This window comes from Ursus arctos, unplaced genomic scaffold (assembly GCF_023065955.2).
Source record: "Ursus arctos isolate Adak ecotype North America unplaced genomic scaffold, UrsArc2.0 scaffold_23, whole genome shotgun sequence".
Lineage (NCBI taxonomy): Eukaryota > Metazoa > Chordata > Mammalia > Carnivora > Ursidae > Ursus > Ursus arctos.
Genome location: NW_026622908.1, coordinates 2921402 through 2937025, shown reverse-complemented (window position 1 = coordinate 2937025; position 15624 = coordinate 2921402). Strand labels below are relative to the sequence as shown.

Sequence of the window (15624 nt, the reverse complement as noted above, 5' to 3'; positions counted from 1 at the left end):
TTAGGATATCTTATTAAATGTCCAGAGATATGCACGGATATTATGTAGCATTTAAATTAAATAAAATTTAAAGAGGACTATTTCAATATAGTATGTTTACTTGATATAAAAATAATCTTTGTTCTCCAAATTATAAGTTGTTGATTAAAATGGAAAGTATAAACATACTTACTTTACTTATTATCACACACCCAAAACAGGAAGACTGAACTGAACCAGCTACCCATGCTATCAGGCTCTATAAACCAATTTATGCCAAGAATTAATAACATATGAGATAAATTATATAAAATTCAGAATGACTTCCTCTATTTTAACAAGCCCATGAAGTATGAGATTCTATACATCAGCACACTATGCAAAGAGTGACTATAAAGTAAGAAGAGAAGTCAGAGATAGGGAAGAATAGAGAGAGGGAGTGGGGAAGGAAGGAAGGAAAAAAGGATAAGCTTATAGGAACTTAAAATTCAAGTGAACGATTAAAATTACTTAGCTTTATATATCTGATTGGATATGGCTACCACTGTTGAGAACATTTCTGGAATTTCTCTTTTGAAGTAGACTTCAGGCCCAGTTTATGAGATACACATACACACCAAAAAAAAAAATCAGCCTCATCATTTTAAGTTATACCTCATTACATGAGCAAAATGTGGTAAACACTTTGCTTAATAATTATTTACTCCCACTTAATACTGAATGATTTGGGTGTTTCCAAAAAAACAAAACAGAACAAAACAAAACAAAACAAAACTTGAATCTTTTCTCAGCAGACACTGAGGGTGTTCACTGAAGCTTTTCAAAATGCTTTTTCAATTCCCCAATTATCAAAATGTCTTGAGAAATGCTAGGCTCTGTAGATAACTATACTGGCAAAAGTGATGAAAGGACAAACAAATATGCATGATAAGCCTTGGTCAGTTGTGGAAAAGAGGAACAGATTCCACGTTATCTGTATGGTTCCAAGAAGAGATCAAGTAGCTATCCACTTTTCACTTTGGACTAAGGTTCAAGTTTTAATTTCTAATGCCTTTCATATTTAAGAATACTGTGGTTTATAGGGGCGTCTGGGTGGCACAGTTAAGTGTCCGTATTTTGTTTTCAGCACAGGTCATGATCTCAGGATTGTGAGATAGAGCCCTGCATCAGGCTCCGCGCTGGGCGTGGAGCCTGCTTAAGATTCTCTCTTCAGCTCTCTCTCCCTCTCAAAAAAAAAAAAAAAAAAAAAAAAAAAATCAAAAAACTACTGTGTGTATTCTGCTGTACATTGTTATAGAACTATAAACTATGTCAATTCCTAACCATCTCCCCCCACCTCCCTGAGCTGTTCTCATAGCACCCTGTCTTTAATCCATATTGGAGCCCTCAGCTCACTCTTCTGTAATGACCTACTTACTTGTACGTCTTCCCCATCAGACTGTGAGGGGAGGGATCAAATCTGATTTATCTCTATCCTACTACTTAGCACAGCAGCAGGTGCACTTAAAGGGAAAGTGCATATGACATATAGGTAACACAAATCTGTATGATATCTGCCCTGATTATTAATAATAAAGCATTATTTCATTCTTAGTTCATTTAAACAGACTCCTCCCCACAAACAACAGTGCTTTGGCTATGAGACTAGGCAGCTTGGTCTACATCTTCTTGGCTGGGAATGCCTTCTCCATCTCCTTCCCCCAATTCCTCAACAGTCAGGATGAATACTATTACTATCTTTTGTATACCTATAGACCAATCACGTATCATTTATGTGTGACCTTGTTTCCCTTCCCTGGGCTTAAAAAAAAGGCGTGGTAGGAGAAGAGGGTTTAAGAAAAAGACAGAGCACTTAAATGTTCACAGCAGCATTTCCACAACAGCTAAACTGTGGAAGGAGCCGAGATGCCCTTCAACAGACGAATGGATAAAGAAGATGCAGTCCATATATACAATGGAATATTACTCAGCCATCAGAAAGAATGATTACCCAACATTTGCAGCAACATGGACGGGACTGGAGGAGATTATGCTAAGTGAAATAAGTCAAGCAGAGAAAGACAATTATCATATGGTTTCACTCATTTGTGGAACATAAGGAATAGCAGGGAGATGGGCAGGAGAAGGAAGGGAAGAATGAAGGGGGGGGGTAAACAGAAGGGGGAATGAACCACAAGAGACTATGGACTCTGGGAAACAAACTGAGGGTTTCAGAGGGGAGGGGGGTGGGGGATTGGGCTAGGCTGGTGATGGGTATTAAGGAGGACACGAATTGCGTGGAGCACTGGGTGTTTTACACAAACAATAAATCATGGAACACTACATCAAAAACTAATGATGTACTGTATGGTGACTAACATAACATAATAAAAAACTAAAAAAAAAAAGAGGGAGCACTTAATTATTGTCAACGCTCTATATTTTCTCATTAGCAATAAAATCATATAGAAAAAACTATGGGTCATGTGTACTTGATTTAGCACATCTGCACAGAATGAACACTGTCTCACATAAAGGTACTATTTGCCAAAACTATGAAGATTTCAGTGATACTAATAAAAGCACTACTGAATAACAGAAATCTTCTGTCATTAAGCGTTGTATAAATCGAAAAGCTTCAAATGACAACTGTTAGCAAATGGGTCCTAGATCTGAAATAGCTGTGAGTCAATACTGTAAGTGTGAGCCCCTAAGGGAGAAGAAGGTGAAAACACGTCATTGAGTGACGGGCACATGTGGAAAGAAATCCTGAACGGAACCAGGAGGTAATGAAGTAGGCATCAAATAGGCCAAATGAAGAATGTAGAATGCAACAGGCCAACTCCTGGAGCTGGTAAAATAAAAAAAACTGTTAAAGAAACCGGCCAAGGACAGTTATCAGGGACTCATAATGGAAACACCCTAGTTACATAGTTTCTAATCACCTGCAAGTACACATCAGCCTTATCCCTTAATGTTCACATACACAATACCCCACCCACCCTACCACCTCCTATCAACACCTCCTGGCTACCCTGGGGTGGGAGGGGTTGTTGGAAGGCAAGGGAGACAGGAAAGAAATCCCCAAACCTCTTGCATTATGGAGAAATGTGTTCCTAGAGCCCTGAGTCAAAATCATGATAGCATCTTCCAATAAAAACATTTTGTACGCAGTGCCAAGATTTACAAAAATTCAAGGAAAATGCAAATTCAACAGCCACTAACAAAATTATGTTTAAACCACAACTCCTTTGGATGCTTATAGACTATTTTAATTCGGAAAGGCAGTACCCCTAGAAAACTGGAGGAAAATGTACAGGTAGGAAAAAGGAGTGGAGCAGAGGTGTATGAAAAACAGCAATTGGGAATGAAGGCTACGATTACATGGCAATTTAGAACAAAGGCCTCTAAAAACTGTGTTAAATGAATTTCAACTTAGTAATTCAATTTGAGAACTTACCCTAAGGAAATAATCAGAGATAAAAATAAAAACTTATATATAAGAATGTTCATCATAACATCGGTAATAGTTTGCTTAAATATCTAAACTATACAATGAAATACTATTTTTCAGTCATTTAAAACCCTATGTTAAAATACTATTTAATGGCATTGAAAAATGCTTATCATACAGTATTAAGGAAAAAATACATAGTAAAAAGTGCTCAAAACATGTGATAACCCCATTTTCTTAAAAACACACATATGGAGGAAAGATAAAACAGATATAAGCAAAATCACTGTAAGTAGTTTCTGCTAGTAGTACTGTCAGTGATTTTCACTTTCTTCATCTTAAAGTATGACAATGAGCATGTATTACATTTGCATAATCACAGAAAGAACTTTTTTTAAAGTATGAGTCAGTCTCTAGGAATTTATAGGCATCATAGAGCCATAGAGTATATAGTACAAAGCAGGAGTTCTATAAATACTCCTACATAAAGGACTGAATTGGTTGTCAGAATACAAAGCGAATAGTTCAAGAATCCTGATTTGTTAAATCTGGAACTTTCTCAAAGTATTCCAACTACCTCAGAATAATGTAGGCTGCCTATTTAAAACAATATGCAATTTAGCCAACCAGTATCTTGGGAAGTAATGCCTCGGAACCCACATTTTTAACAAGTATCCCCAAGTGACTTTTAAAGAAATAAAAATTTGAGAATCACTACTCTAGACAGACAGTGTAATGGTGAACAGCTTTATTATCCTATTATCTAAAGTAGAAGATAATTTTGCATTCTCTTTCATTCCTGGTATTTGACTGCAGAAAGTTCTATTGATATAAATGATCCTGAATACCAAACATGAATAGCTTTTACTGGTATTTCCAAAACAAACACACTGGTAAGCCTGTACAAGCAATCAGCTAGGAGGAAATTATCTACATTTTAATTACAAAATATAGTAAATAGAAGATTACAGATCACATTAGGACAAAATTTGCAATGTAATGCTATAGTTTTTGTTTTTTTTTTAAGATTTTATTTATTTATGTGGCAGAGAGACAGCCAGCGAGAGAGGGAATACAGCAGGGGGAGTGGGAGAGGAAGAAGCAGGCTCCCAGCGGAGGAGCCCGATGTGGGGCTCGATCCCAGAACGCTGGGATCACGCCCTGAGCCGAAGGCAGACGCTTAACGACTGAGCCACCCAGGCGCCCCTAGTTTTCTTTTTATACTAAATACGTGCACATAGGATTTAAAACCATCTCTACTTTGAAGTTCTAAGAGTAGAGGGTCTGCAGTTGCACCTAACAGTACCGGCTGTACAATCAAGGGCTTCTCAGAACACAGGTTCCACTTCTTTTTTTTTTTTTTTTTTTTTAAAGATTTTATTTATTTATTCAACAGAGACAGAGACAGCCAGCGAGAGAGGGAACACAAGCAGGGGGAGAGGGAGAGGAAGAAGCAGGCTCTTAGTGGAGGAGACTGATGTGGGGCTCGATCCCATAACGCCGGGATCACGCCCTGAGCCGAAGGAGACGCTTAACCACTGTGCCACCCAGGCGCCCCAGGTTCCACTTCTTTTAACATGAATAATACTATTGACTGCAGTGTTCAAATGTTATGCAGAAGTACCCAGAGTATATTTAAGCAATTAATCAATCTTACATGTAAAGGAATAAACCTTTACATAAATAAGGCAATTTCACTGCTCAATAAACTGAAAAAATTCAAACATCTAGGTTTAATATGGTTTAATAATGTTCAGAAAAAAGTTAACAGGAATATTAAAATAACATGATTAACTTCTAACATATGATTAGATTCAACTAAAAGATGACACAGTAGGTCTAATAAAATAAGCTTGGCCCAACTGTTTCAAAATGGAAGTATCCCCCACAGTCTCTCCTAATCCAAAAAGATATAATGGAAACATTCCTTTCCAAAGAAAGTCAACTTCAGAAAAAGAATAAATTCCAAATAGAAAATTATCAAAGAGAAAGTCTTCCTTCAAAATACAATATTCAGTATTTTTTACTTTATTACTAAATAGTCACAGTAACACTATAGTGACAACGACGACTTGAGGGAAAGAAAAACAATAATGTGAACTAGTGACCTTGCTCTGGGTCTGTTTTCCAATCATAAAATGAGGTGATTAGGCTTGAGATCTCTCAGATCACTCAGGGTCTAACGCCCTATGATTTTATGAAAATACAACCACTATAGTAATAATAATAAATCTTACCAGTTTCTGATTTATTCAAAATAGATGAATAGGAGTAGTTTTGACTGACATAATCACTGGTAGAGCCCACAGAACCTTCTCTTGGAAGTGGACCTATAAATCGGTCATGGACACTATCATCCCCAGCACTGGAATCCTCCTAAAATGCAGCATAACCAATATTTACTGAATGGCATATGTTGCTGAAACAATGAAAAAAAACCAAACCACATACTAATTGCTGAGGCAATGAAAAAAACACAAGGCATTACTATTACCACCACGACATTCAAAGGAATGTACACCCTCCCCATTTCTATAGGAAGGCTTGAAAGATGCCCAATGTAAAACACCTTGGAGAGGTGTTCATGTCTCCTTTCAGAGTTCTTACTTTTGCAATTTCCCTTAATTCTCTTCCAAATTTTGTTTATAAGAAAAGGAGAAAGTTCCATTGTGAATTCTTTGAATGAAGGGTCTGTCATTCTACACCATCCTCGCCAAGTAGACCTGGCGGGTAGGGCACAGTGAAGTACTGGATAAAATAGATAATTTCCCACTGTCTCTAATAGGAAACTTCCTATTAATGAGGAAGATGTCAAAAAGGATTCAGGGATATAAAATTAGCATAAGCAATTAAGACCGAGCTGAAGAGTAATTACTATGCATTCTAAAACATGAATCCCCAAACCGTAGATCTAGAGTTCCCTAAATTAATACCTAATTTATATTTCAATGTCATTCAGATTAATCAAAATCTTCTCATGATATCATAAAAAAATGATGAGATACAGCATATTCTAGTATTGCTTCGGAAGGATGCTCTGTGTTTAATTACTGTCTACTGTCCAGCCAGGTATTCTAATTCAACGACTTCTACATGAAAAGCATCAAACAGAAGAACTTCCGTGAGTGAAGTTTCATTGAAGAGAAGAGTTCTGAAAAAGTCCATAAACTCTGTGAACCTTAGTTTCCTCAGCCTGTGAAACAGCAAGGTAAATCAGACCAGGTTTTCCCAATCTTTTTTAGAAATGACCCTCAAATTGGGAGTTACTGGATTAGACGATCTCAAGGGCCACTGGACCAGAGAGGAAAGCCTACTGAAATATGAACTAAGGCAAATACTAAAAGAATAGAAATAAAGCACATAACTTGAAAAACTAGTTATTCCAGAAAGGGGGTTGGGGGTCGGAGCAAAAATGTCAGAGTAGAGAATTCTGGGGGTCTGTCCCACCCTAAAATATAGAAAAATCTAGGCATAACTGCCAAGGACTTACAACTAAGCAAATGCTTAACCAAAGGCAGGCCACTGAAACACAGTAGGAGATCTTTGTGGTGTTTAACTTATCCTAGATCTACTCCATCCCTGCCATGGTGGTAGTCCTGAAGACGGCAACCCCTGCTTCCAGTGCAGCAGCAGACTATATATACACACATAAGCAACAGTGCAATGGATGCCCACTGTTACCATGTTAACACATACACTTACAACAAGCCAACATCAAATAGAAAAATAATTTATTATACATGAATCACAAATTATATCTCTCCTCCTTCCTTTGGAATACTGCTTCCCAATAGTGACAGTACACAAAAATTATGAATACGAGGCTTCTAAATAGTTTACCAGCAGTATTTGAGGCTGTTCACCATCTTTATCTGTCAAATGCAGAAAGTTCTTCTTTCCTGGCTCAAAATTAGCATCAAGAAGAGACTTGTCACTGGTATGGTCCAGTGGAGCCTATGGGCATAAAATAAAATATCTGATTATGAGAAACATTAATTATAATAATAAAATAAAACAAGTAATATGTAAATGAATCTACAATCCTTGGGCTCAAACATTACTTTTTTAAATAAAGATTCTGGTAAATTCTATTAATCTAGACTTGGAATTAACTCATTTACTCATGTATTAGGATGGCTAAGCCCAGTGACAGTGCATATACTGACAGTTATCCCAGATGTACACATTTCCCAACATCTAAAAAAAACTGGAGAGCAAAAAGGTAAATAATGATGTTAAGTGTTATGCAAAAAAATAATTATAAACATCTGTGTTTTTATGTTCTCTAAAATTTATTCAATATAATATATACTGGATTTTAATGAAGACTAGCTAAAAATTAATAACTGTACAAACATGTTTTGACATATATGAATATGAGAATTTCTGATAAGCAACACACTAAGCAATCCAACCAAACTAATTAGGTAATATACCAAAATGGGCACATTCAGAAAGACTCCTTAAGGAACAGCCTACAGCCTGTATTTCAAGTCCACGGCCAGGATCCAGAGGATCCCAGGAGCACAAAAGTCATCACTCTTCTGCAAATTCAACATCTAAGATATGTAGTCTTTACCTAACTCTTTTATCTGGTAAGGCAATTTCATTCTGATATACTCTGGTTGGCGGAGGAGAGATGGAGCTCTGTATGCCCCAAGTCTACAGTAGGGACTTACCCACATACCAGAGTCCATTGTTGAAAAAAATGAGAGGTGAAATGAACACCCCATTCTTTTGCTTTAAAACTATTTTGTTATACTAAAGAATGTTTTAAATGCTTCCAAGATATGAGGAATGCCTCCTTAGGGGACCTATTTTATGGAAATGCCTTTCTTAGGAACTTAACATTATATAAAAGTATAAGTACTAACGACAAAAAACAAAAACCCTAACTGTAAAAGATGTTGCCACTTGCTATTTGTGTGACTTTGGGCAAGTTAACTCCCTTTCCCCATGACTCAGTTTCTTTCCTACGATATGAGGCTGTAATAGAATCTACCTCACAGAGTGGTTATTAAGGACTAACTAAGGTTATACTTGTATAGAATCTCATACCAGAACAATACTAAGCACATAGTAAGTTAAAATAAGTGTTAAGTAAATAAAATAACAAACATATGATCTCGCTTAACTGGCTCACATCTAGAAATCCGTGAGAAAAATGGGAGATAGAAAATCAGAAGCTGAGGGGTGGGGGTGGGGCAACTGGATGATGGACATTAAGGAGGGCACGTGATGCAATGAGCAATGGGTTTTATACAGGACTGATGAATCACTTAACTCTAATAATTTACTATATGTTAATTGAATTTAAATTAAAAAAAAAAGAAAGAAAATCAGAAGTGAAGAGAAATCACATGGGAGGAAAAGTATGTTTGGGTCCTTTACATTCTGATAAGAAATCAGAGAATATAGCAGGAATACGTAGGTGTTTTACCTCAACAAATGTTATGTATCTATGTGTATGAAATGGTGGGTAGCTAAGTGGGTTAGGTTTTCACAAAGCATACATGCAGCACTGTGCAGTAAGCTGGTGAAAAACTATACTTACAGAAATGTACAGTAAGCAAATAAATATACAGAAGTCAAGTACTTAAGAACAGTCATAGCTAAAGAAAGAAATAGGTAATCCTGATATAGAGCTATTTTTTTAAAGATTTTATTTATTATTTGAGCATGAGCAGAGAGAGGGACAAAGGGAGAGGGAGAAGCAGACTCCCACTGAGCAGGGAGCCTGATGTGGGACTCGATCCCAGGACCCTGGGATCATGACCTGATCCAGAGGCAGATGATTAACTGACTGAGCCACCCAGGCACCTCATAACATAGATCTATTTAAAGTTACCACAGATGTTAATTTAACACACATCTTTGGAGTGCCCAGGGAGACTATCTATGGAGGATGCAAAATTAATACCATGAGGTCCCAGCCACCAAAATACATGCATTCTACCACATGGAAAAGACACAAATGAATAACAACTATAATAAAAGAATGCTATGATAAGTGGTGCAGCAGAAGAAAAGTACAACTGGGGGATAAAGAGATTACTTTTCAAGTGGCATGAGGAAACATCATGTAAGGTTTCCTAAAAGTAAAAGATCAGACTTGGGGAGACATACAGGACAGTATAGTACTATCCTTTAAAAGTTACATGGAGATTTAACAGGGAGTGCTCAAAGTTTCAGATTAAATATTACTTCTCTTTGCATATTTTGTTGGACTACCAATTCTACTCATCAATTTCAGAGGGGAAAGCTGGTTAATGTAAAGCCTTAGTTCCATATTTTAAAAAGTGTAAATATATTATGGAATAGAAGACAAAATATGGATTTTAAGGGCAAATCAAGCAACATCAAACATCTGTGATTCTTCTACAGACACAACTAAAACTCTGCCCTCCAAATATCACAGAGATAACACATTCAATTTCATTTCCCTTCAGAGGTATTTGCCTGGAAAACTTAAGAGTAGCAATGACACAGGACAGAAAAAGGTAATATAAGCAAAAACATGGAGAAAGAAAAGCATGGAAATTTGTGTCAAGAAAACAAATCAGTCCAGTATTTGGGAGTTGAGATTACAAAAGTCTTAACCATTGTACTTTGTCTACAAGCTTGCTAACCTAGGGAATCTGATTTTTTATTTCTGGGCAATGAGCACTCACTGAAGGTTTCTGAACTGCAAGGTGACCTAAGTGCTACAATTTAAGATGACTGGAAATAATTCTAACAGTAATATGCAGGGTAATTTGGACAGAGAGACAGGAAATAAAAAATAATATTTCCAATACTATTCTAATAATACAGATTAGATCCAACTCAATGGAGTCCTTTGTCACTCTCCCATGCAAAAGTGATCAATGTCTTCTCTTTGCACTCAGAACAAACTTACAATATAATATTTCAAACATATTAATGTAATTATTTGTCAATACAATTGTTTCTACAACAGGACTGTGAGATCTCTGGCACAAAAGTCATGATACCAAGAACCTTCTTGATCAGGTGCCTACCACTGTATCTGGTACATAATCTCTAGTAACATGAGTGTATATCCTTCCTTTCCTTCTTCTTTCTATATAAATTTTTCTCTTCTTTTACAAAAAATTATAAAATACACATGATTCCACATCCTGCTTTTTTTTGCTTAAAAATATAAGATGAATAGGGGCACCTGGGTGGCTCAGTTGGTTAAGCGTTAACTCTTGATTTTGGCTCAGGTTATGATCTCAGGGTCAAGAGATCAAGTCCCATGTAGGGCTCTGGACTGAGTCTGCTTGAGATTCTCTCCCTGTCTGCCCTTCCCCCCACTCACGCACGTGCTCTCCCACTCTCTCTCTCAAATAAATAAATCTTAAAATTATATATAATTTAAATATATAATGTATAATGATACATATTATATACATATGATGAATAACATTCCATGCAGTACATGCTGGAAAATTTTCCATAGTTCACACAATATGTTAGTCCTCTCACATGAGCAAAAAACCTGATAAAATGTCCTTATACAAACTAGGGTAAGCAAATGCTGAATCCGGAATGAAGGCTAAGGGATGAAGAAGGATCCAATTACTGAGTTGTACACAGGCTCTTAAATTATTTATTATAGGTTTGCTTATGATATTAAAAAAGGTTCCAGAATTTAATATATTTGTTAATAACAACAACAATACTGACTATGATATTATTAGAGTTTAAGAGAACATGCTTTAAGTCTAAGGTTTTACCATATCAGCAGTATTGATTCCATTTCCCCACACTAAATCAAAGGTTCCATTTATGTAGCCTACTTTGTTGGCCACATCTTCAAAGAGCTTCCTGAGTGGAGTAGAAGCTGGTAAATTTAAAGTGATCCGTTCATTCACTGTCTTTGAATTAGTAGTATCCTGTATTATACATAAAACTCTAGGTTCTTCAGCAGCATTTTCTATCTGAAATTAAAACAAACATTATTTATCTTTAAAGAAAAACAAAACAATTATAATTAGCCACATTTTCTATGATTAAATATAAAAATATCCCACAAAATATTATTTTCTCCTAGCTAGTATTACTGTTTTGTTATGTCTGAAATACACTGTAATGGATATGTCAAACATAGAAAGTACCATATGTGTTTGTTTTGGAAAAACTGCAGCATATTTAAGAATCAACATTCCTGTGGAAATTTGCTTTCGCCTTTTAAGACTGTACATCAATGATCAACAAGCCATGAAGACAGTATACTGGAGTAATTTTCAAAAATAATAAAAATCTGATCCTTAAAAATGCATCATTACCACACTAGCACAGTCAAATCAAGCATTTCTGGGTTTCCTGAAGAACTGTGAGGACTGTCTCAACTTGCAAATCCCTAACTAAGGGACACAGGCAATCAGGTCTCCTGATCTTTATGCTACCGTACCCACAGACATGTCTACAGGTTCCATTTACCAATGTTCTGGGAGCTGACAAGCTTATTTAAACTGATCAGCCAGCAGAGGCAGGTAAGGAAAAGAAAGGGAAAAAAAATTTTCAATTACCAATGTAGAAGGAAGTTAGGGTCACAAATTCTTCCTCCTTTTGTATCTAGCACGTAACTCAGTAATTATCAAGACAAAAAGTTTTCAAAGGGACTTTCTCAGAAAGGCTCTGCCCTCCCTTTCAAGGTATTGGACACTGCTTTTCTTTTCAACTTTCCACAGTGGTAGCAGGCTGCATCAGATACCTGAACACAAGAAATTCTTTCCCTCCTTCTCCTATAATGCCAACCTCTATGAATGGCACCATTACCCACTGACTGCTGAAACTATAGAGTTCTGAGCATCTTCCTCATCTCCTTCCTCTTCTTCACCCCACACAATCACCAAAATTCTATCAGTTCTACCTTTTTTGAATATTTCTTGAGCCACCCCCTTTTTCTTCCTGCCTGCAGCAATCAAAATCTTACACAAGATTATGGCAATAGCTTCATGAGAAGTTTAACTTTTTCTAATCTTATCTTCCTTCAATCCAGAATAACAGGCAAATCTGATTATATAAATCTCTTGCTTTCCCTCAAAATCAAGTGCAGCAGTCATTTAATTGGGGTACGTCTCACCATCCCCAAAATAGGCTTTACAGAAATATGAACTGTACAAACTGGTGCTGTATACAATAATTTCTTTCCTTCTCTTTTACAATAATATGAACTCCAATCTTTTGTTGCTCCTATATTACCCATTTTAAAATAATTATCATTGACTAGTGCTGAAGACAGGATAGCCACAACTTTTTGTTTGTTTGGTGGAGTAATACAATTATTATTTCTTTCTGCTATATATAATTTTGGGTTTTCAAGAGATTATTTAAATTAAGATTAATCTAAGTAGTTTGGAACAGAAATAAATTTCTATAAAAGAAGTATAATGTTTAAAACAGACTGGCTACCATGATATTTCAGACAAATCAAAATATTTAATTACAAGTAATAAACCATTTAAAAATGAAAAGAAGGAAAATACATTTCTATAAAATAAACAGGATAACAAAAAAGAGCATTACTAATATGCTTCTCAGAAAAGAGAAAAAAGCCTTCACCTAAAAACTTAATGTGTTATATTAACACATGTAATTAATTGTTTTACACCTTTTAATCCCAACCTGAGGAACATGAAATGGACCTTTTTAAACTCTGGTTTATAGTAAAAGAATGAACAATTCAAAATAAATTTTAAATACAAAAGATCCACTTTCATAGTTTCAATAGTATACTTCAGAAGTAGATTCAAGTTTCAGGTATAAAATACCATAGGGCCAGATTTTAAAACCTCAGATAGGCTGGAATTGATGGTGCAAGGAAGATTACCTTACCAAAGAATTCAGAAATCCGAAGTGCTGATTTACATCAGAATGCATCAGTGTACATCAGAATGGTGATGCAGCAACATCACAGGGCCAGACATCAGCTGTCCCTGGTTCCTTCCCCAAATGTATCAGCACAAGGTATAGGCACTCCTATACCTCCTCTCCTTCCACCCAAAAATGGGGAAATTATCCCTAAAGAAATCTCATCTGAAGACTAAATGTACTATAGTAAACACAAAATTTAATCTCATGTGTGCCTTTTACTCTTTCGAATGACAATGGCTTTCTTTTCTGTATGCTACATATAAGTAATTTTTTTTAAAAGGAGGCGTATAAAGGAAAAAGTGGAAATCATCTGTAAACAGATATAATTAACATTTTGGAGCACATCCTTCCAAATATTTTGCCCCCCCCACACACACATGCGCATATATACATGCACACTCTTGAACACACACACACTGGGTTAGAATATACATGCTGTTTTGTCATTTCTTTCTTTTTTTTTTTTTTTTAAGATTTTATTTTATTTATTTGACAGAGAGAGAAACAGCCAGCGAGAGAGGGAACACAAGCAGGGGGAGTGGTAGAGGAAGAAGCAGGCTCATAGCGGAAGAGCCTGATGTGGGGCTCAATCCCAGAACACCGGGATCACGCCCTGAGCCGAAGGCAGACGCCCAACGACCAAGCCACCCAGGCGCCCCTGTCATTTCTTTCTTTACTTATAAATATATCATGTAATCTTTTCCCATCAAACTTTCCTAACATAATTTTTAACAGCTGAATAGTATTTTATTACATGGATTAATAATAATTTGCTCCATCAGTTCCATTTTAGTGGCTCAGGCAGACTTTATTACACTTTGGTAATAATACTGTGATGAACACCCAAAACTTTGCGCACTTTTCCATTTCCTTAAAATTCCTATAAGCAGAATTTCTGGGCCAATCACATTTTATTCTTGAATTCAATTCTAGAATAACTGAAACAAACAAAAAGCTCTGCTCTTCTTTAAGGCTTTAAATAGCCACTTATAAATCTTAATTATGTTATACTCTACACCCTGGCCCGTTATTTCAAATTTACCTAATATATGGCTATTATCCATGGATTACATTTGAATTTTTCATAGCACTATTGCCAACACTAATCGCACTTGTATGAAGTCTCTCTCCTCCTCCCATATCCCCCCATTCTGGGAACTGATAAGAAGAAAAATTATTTTTTACAATTCTCAGATCTATCATCAGTAAGTATAATAATAACTTTACAACAGTTTTCAAAAAAAAAAGAAGAAAAAAACCCAACTCTACAATGTTATATTAAACAGATTTACAAAACATTTAAATATAAAAGATGTTTCTTAGAATTAGGAAAACAGGGTAGCTACCTTTCTTCTTTGGAGCTCTGCCCCTGGTCGATCCTACTTATCCTCAAAGGAAAAAGCAGTATCACCTTGAGGTAAATGAAAAATGGCTACAAATTCTTTGCCACTCATTTTCTTTTTCCTTTTCCCATGAATCTGGATGGGCCGAGTGACCAGCTAGGACCAAGAGAATGTACTAGAAGTGACACTGTGTGACTTAAGGCAGGACCCTAAAAAATCAGCACCTCTTGGAAGATTCTGCACCTCTTGAAAGATTCCCTTTCATGAGTTAAAAAAAAAAAAAAAAAAAAATCCACTTGCCCTGGGACCACCAAGCTACAAGGAAGCCCTAACAGTCCACACTGAGAGAAAGTGGCTACTTAGTGGAGCACTAGAGTGGCTAATAATGGAGAAAAGCCTACATGGACATTCTATCCGAAGTCAGCCACCAGTTAAATGCAGCCAAGTAATGATCCCCAATGATGCCACATGGAGCAGAGAAACTAACCAGCTGAGCCTTTGCCCAAATCCCATCCCAGTGAATTATGACCAAATAAACTAGTTGTTTTAAGCCACTAAGTTTTGGGGTAGGCTGTTCCATAGCAATAGATAACAAAAATACACTTAAACACATTGAAGCACACCTGAGCACCAGCTGGAAAGGATATAGTTAGTAATCGTGGTGTTGGTAGTAGGAGGGAGTGTATCCATTTAAATACTATACCCAACATTAAGGTAAGGTATCTGAGGGTATGCCATAATTCAGGGAAGAGAGCACAATTTTTGAGTTCAAAGAGATTTATGATGAATAAGGGAAAACAAGAGAAAATAAATGCAAAGTTTTAGAAAAGCCTAAAGCATGTTTCACTTGGCAAAATATTTAATATATCTTAGGTGAGCTATTACAGGGGCATAAAGTTCCCTACACAGAAAATCTAGCCAATTACAAAAAAAAGGCATAAAGTATAAAATTAAAACTATTTATTTTATGGACAACTCAGCAATATT

At 36.2% G+C, this 15624-nt stretch overlaps 1 protein-coding gene across 6 annotated transcripts in view; it reads right to left on the bottom strand.

The window, feature by feature from the left end:
* Nucleotides 1-15624, bottom strand: part of USP47 (ubiquitin specific peptidase 47) — a 110016-nt gene that overhangs the window by 51954 nt on the left and 42438 nt on the right. For 4 of the 6 annotated variants that reach the window (XM_026486807.4, XM_048213457.2, XM_026486806.4 and 1 more), the window contains 3 exons: nucleotides 11152-11355; nucleotides 7253-7366; nucleotides 5650-5788 (listed from right to left, as the gene is read on the bottom strand). In XM_026486807.4, coding sequence (XP_026342592.1) covers nucleotides 5650-5788; nucleotides 7253-7366; nucleotides 11152-11355 — 457 coding nt within the window. Of the gene's footprint in view, nucleotides 1-172; nucleotides 563-5649; nucleotides 5789-7252; nucleotides 7367-11151; nucleotides 11356-15624 lie in introns of those variants that run through there. The other 2 variants (XM_026486808.4, XM_044379680.3) reach the window with 2 other exon arrangements.